The 4906-nt window shown below is 40.2% G+C and overlaps 1 protein-coding gene across 1 annotated transcript in view; it reads right to left on the bottom strand.

The window, feature by feature from the left end:
• The window catches only part of LOC140339530 (pancreatic lipase-related protein 2-like), a 21186-nt gene that overhangs the window by 14166 nt on the left and 2114 nt on the right, over positions 1 to 4906 (bottom strand). The window contains exons 3-9 of the mRNA XM_072424272.1: positions 4643 to 4759; positions 4428 to 4562; positions 3690 to 3795; positions 2684 to 2800; positions 2107 to 2223; positions 1904 to 2022; positions 279 to 405 (exon numbers count right to left, since the gene is read on the bottom strand). Coding sequence (XP_072280373.1) covers positions 279 to 405; positions 1904 to 2022; positions 2107 to 2223; positions 2684 to 2800; positions 3690 to 3795; positions 4428 to 4562; positions 4643 to 4759 — 838 coding nt within the window. The remainder of the gene's footprint in view (positions 1 to 278; positions 406 to 1903; positions 2023 to 2106; positions 2224 to 2683; positions 2801 to 3689; positions 3796 to 4427; positions 4563 to 4642; positions 4760 to 4906) is intronic.

The following is a 4906-nucleotide window of genomic DNA, read 5'->3' as shown; positions in this document are numbered from 1 at the left end:
TTGACTTCAGGAAATATTTTAGTTTCTTGCAGTACTGTATCGCTCAGTGATTAAGTGAGATATGGTTTCCGATTCCCAGGGATGGTCAAAGTTGGAGCACCTGGGAATAACAGGAAGTCTGTGCCGATTGTCAGGCATTTGAGAAGTAAATACTTTACATATTTATTATTCAACATGTATATGATGTCCAAATTTCAGCCACAATGTAGCACATTTTAGGTTCTTATTTTAAGCATATAATGCAGGATAAAATTCAAACCAGTTTTTGAGGAACTTACATACAATGCTCCTGGCATCTCCAGTGTTCAGGTAAAAGGTCTGGCTGGTAGTTGGGTCTTGGGTATAAACATCAGCATAATAGCCCATGATGGCACAGCTTTCATTATGGCAGGGGAACCCAGCACCCTGCAAAGCAGAACAAAGATCATGGGGACAAACAGGGATTCATTTATTATACACCCAAAGCCAAACTATATTCCGTCCAAGTACTAAATTGATTAGGTAGAATAACATGAGATTTTCATGGTTCACACTCTAGTAACATATATCCTCTTCTAGTTAGTAGAATTCATAACGAAGTCTACCCTTCAGAAGTCCTATCATACAATAACTAAAGCCAGCCATTGATCATCCATGATGGTCTCTGAGCTGAAACATTCCTATCCTAGAGACTTAATGACACCTTCAACCAAATATTTCTAAGTTTCAACACCTAAGTAGACTTCTTGACACCAAAGGGTTAGTTTAATTTAACAGAGCGCTTCTACAGGTTTCACACCTCTTGTCCTGGACAATCATCACCTTCAGTGATGGTTACCTGCAGTTTTGACCTGGTCCAAGAAAAGGAATTCCTTTTGGATCAGTTACTCAGGGGCATGAAGTCAACTTTATATCCAGTCAATCAGCATTTATATTACAGTTCAGTATTTGTAGCTTCCACTATCTCCCAGTGGTAGGTCCACATAACTCAGTCCCAAGGCCAGCCATAGATTTGATCACTTTAATAATGATTCAAATCAGCTAGACTGCATTACAGCAGCCCATGCTGCCCTATAAGAGAGGCTGAATGGCGAGTATGCCACAGGGTTAACAAGTCATGGGATAGGGTGTATCATTTAACAATCCAATACGTCAGATCACCAAAATTGACAGCTACACCAATGTTGGCTTATACAAGGGACAAATCACCAATAATGTCTGTAAAGGCTTTACAGTTAAGGAGCCTGATTTGTTAATGCTCTCCAAGAATGGAGAGAATACACTTTCATCCATGAAGCTGGGTGATCCAGCAAATCCAGAATAGATCTGTTGCAGGACACATTGAAAACATTTTCTAACAAATGGCAAATTGCTTTTAGGGCTTGGACATTCAAGGATTTCTGGACCACCCAGCTTCACTGATGAAAGTATATCCTTTCCAGTCTTTGAGAGCTTCAATAAATCAGGCCCTAGGAGTCTGGACAGGTGACTAATTTCATGAAAGGTTTCTGGGAAAAAAAAAAAATAAAATAAAAACTAGTTGGATAAAGCCTTTTCACAGAAATGTGACCTGAAAATCTTTTAGCTAGGACATCTCCGACACGTGTCCCTGACATCCCAGCAATTTTAGTCAATAGTTTGTGGTTTTTGCAATGAACTAAAAATCTCACAGGTGATCAAGCATTTTAATATGACACTATCACTTTTCTTTATGGAAATACCCTATGCTTTTAAAATTCTCTTGCTTGGCATATTCCAGAGGCTCCCCTCCACCAGGACATATTAGTGCATGATCAGGGCTCTTGCAAATAACTTGTAAAGTTGGTTTATGAAAATTTTCATGATTTCTTGCAATAAATTATATATCTGGTTCCTTTTCCTCATCCCCAATAACAAATGGATTTTTTTTTAGCTGTGAGCTTACCTCTTGAAAGGCACTGTATGATGGTGCTGGGTAGCTGATGAAGCCATAAGGTCGCAGAATACTTTCCTGAAAATACTGGTGGCTCCTCTGATGGTTACAGGTAATCTTTTGATCAATTTCTGGTAAACAAATTTGACAATCAGGATTCTAGCAGTGTGCAGCATTACAGCCAAGTTTAGAATGTGTTCGAGGCTCAGGATTACCATCAAGCATCTCATCAATGTTGCCAATTATGAAACGGATTGATTCACAGCCTGGCATTAGCTGCCCTCCGTTGGGGTAAAAGTCGAGATGACCAACAGGTTCCAACATGCCAAAGCCTAAAAAGCAGATTTTTATTTTTAAAGAGACATTTAACACCACCAGGCTATTCTTGTACAGCAGTTTAAAGGATGCATTTGCAAGTGTATATCCAGGGAGAAACGTGTTTCAGGACCAAGTTGTGGGGACTGCAAATCAGAGTTATGAATCTTAATTGTAGTGGAGTCTTTCATATGGGAGGGGTAGGGGGCACGATTTGGCTTTCTGAATGCAATTTCATAGAGCTGAAGACTTACCCACTAGGCAACAGATAAAATAAGTAATGCACAATTCCACAGCCATTGTAGAGCCTTCAAAGGCTTTGATCAAGACTGTAGATTTATACATTGGGTGAAATTACTTTATTTACTATGTTCATGCTATAACGATGGCAAATTCTAACCTACTAATCAAAAGTACAACAAATATGGGAGGGAAGACAAAGGCATGGTGATGAACAGCAATTTATATATACAATACCAAAACTGTGCAAAGACCAGCCATTAGTGTGGATGACATCAACGAGGACAGCATCTTCGGGGTTGAGTCGAACTTCAGGCGGTGTGTTTTGGAAGTATGGCCCAGCTGGATCCAGACCTATAATATACCAGAGTTGGTGCACCCTGTGAGAAATACAATACTTGGGAGAAGAGTCCCAGTAAGCTTACCTGATCACATGAAAGGGGTGCTGCAGGTGAACTGGTTCTACAGTGGGGAAGCAGAGAATTGAGAATACTTGACACTTAAATAACCCAGACACCAAATAAGGTTGACCTTACAGAGGTCTTTGGGGCAGATTTTTCTGATAACATTTAGGAAAATTGCTGTAAAATGGCCAACTCTACCCTACCAAGTGTGAAAAGGCAATTTGACAATGCTGCCAAAAATCAGACCAGCCTAATGACAATTTCTCGACTTGTGCATTCTTTTTTTTTACCATGGGGAAACCCTTGAAAAACTTTCAGGTCCTCAGGGAACCCCTGCCATGGTTACTTTATTCACAGCTCACAATATATTAGCGTGGTGGTCATTGGTAAGAATGTCTCTTACATTGCCGGTCATTGGGAAGAATTTCACCCTTACATATAGCCAAAAAGATCATTGGAGTCTGTAAACTGACTTGAGGCACAAATTGCCAATTGTTCAAGGAACCCCTAGCAACCTCTGGAGGAACCATGACTGAGAAACACTGGTGTAGGAGATCCTCAAACCCTTAGTGAGGGTCTCCACCTTCACACTTTCAGTAACAAAGGTCACAAGTTTTTGTGATAACCAGGAGCTCTCATTAGATAACATTGCATTGATAACCACCTGTGCAGAATCAACACAGTCCAGACACACACAAACATGGGTACTATATGACCAAACTATAGACAACTGATCATCACAGCTTGTCAGTTAAGAAATCAACCATTTACCTCCATCCATAGATTTTTTTTTTTTTTTTTATTAGCTATTTTAGAAGTATTACATTTAGATAAAATACCTGTGATTCTCCCTATTCCAGGCCTTCGCTTCCCAGCTTCCCCAGCAACCTGCGCCCCCAGACTGTGACCAATGAGATAAATGTCAGCAAGGGGGTAGTCTGCTTCCTGAAAGACAAAAATTTTGACTGTCACCTGACTTCCCCGGCCTGAAATCATCTGAACTGGTTGGGTGAGGGTTTATTTGGAAGAGAAGTCAACATAGAAAATATAAATCATAATTGACCATTTGTTTATTTTTTAAATCCTAGAAGTCACTGAATGACAAGTAATGCACAATTTTCAACTCCTGTAGTAATGTATTTGTTGCGGGTGAGTGGCAAAACCATGAAATGAGGACGGTCATGCAGAACGTAAGACATTCCCTGGCATGCTTTACTTGCATACATTTCTGAGTGTGAATTAAATTATGATCTCCATACAACAGCAACCTAAACATTTCTAGGTGGTTGGCAACTGTTACAGTCTTGGACAATCATCCTCTATACAGCATAAACCCACTAACATGAACAACCAGACAGGAAAAGTCCAGTCCGGGCAGTGCCAGGTTGGTGATTGATCAAGTAGTAAGTCAGGATTAGATGACAAGCCAGTTGAACCCCTTCCCCATTTCCAACAGGACAGCTTCTCTTTATTCCTACACATTACCCCCTCAATGTGTTACAAGACACGTTCAACTCATATAACAATGCAAGAATGAATGCATTTAAAAAACTATAAAAACCTAGAATTCTACTCACCAGAAGAGAGTCAATAAAAGAAGCCAGTTCGGCCCCAACCACACGAACATTATTGGCAGCTTGGGTATAAAAAGCGTGAGCACCATTACTCCAGTCCACACTGAAACAGTTCATATCAGACACCTGGAACAACGCCTGAGAAAAAAATAACATCATTCTGAATGTGCCATATCTGTGGAGGGACCCAGCATGATTGGACCATTTCTGAGACCTACCTTACACATTTCCACAATCCAGGGCTCGTAGCCGTCAACAAGGAACCCATGGATGATGAAGCAAGATCGCTTACTGGGACTGAAGTTTGAAGATGACAGATTCCTGGAAGTTACAACCTAAATGTGGAATAATGCTAATTAAATTCATGACTACAGTCACACATGACCAGATAAAATGAGTCAACTTCATCAAGGTTGCGCTCAAGATTTTGAGCCAGAATAGCAAGGCCACTAATACTCAACTAACACATTTATATACTGTAT

The sequence above is a fragment of the Pyxicephalus adspersus genome, chromosome 10 (assembly GCF_032062135.1).
Source record: "Pyxicephalus adspersus chromosome 10, UCB_Pads_2.0, whole genome shotgun sequence".
Taxonomy (NCBI): domain Eukaryota; kingdom Metazoa; phylum Chordata; class Amphibia; order Anura; family Pyxicephalidae; genus Pyxicephalus; species Pyxicephalus adspersus.
This window is presented reverse-complemented; position numbering and strand designations above follow the sequence as displayed.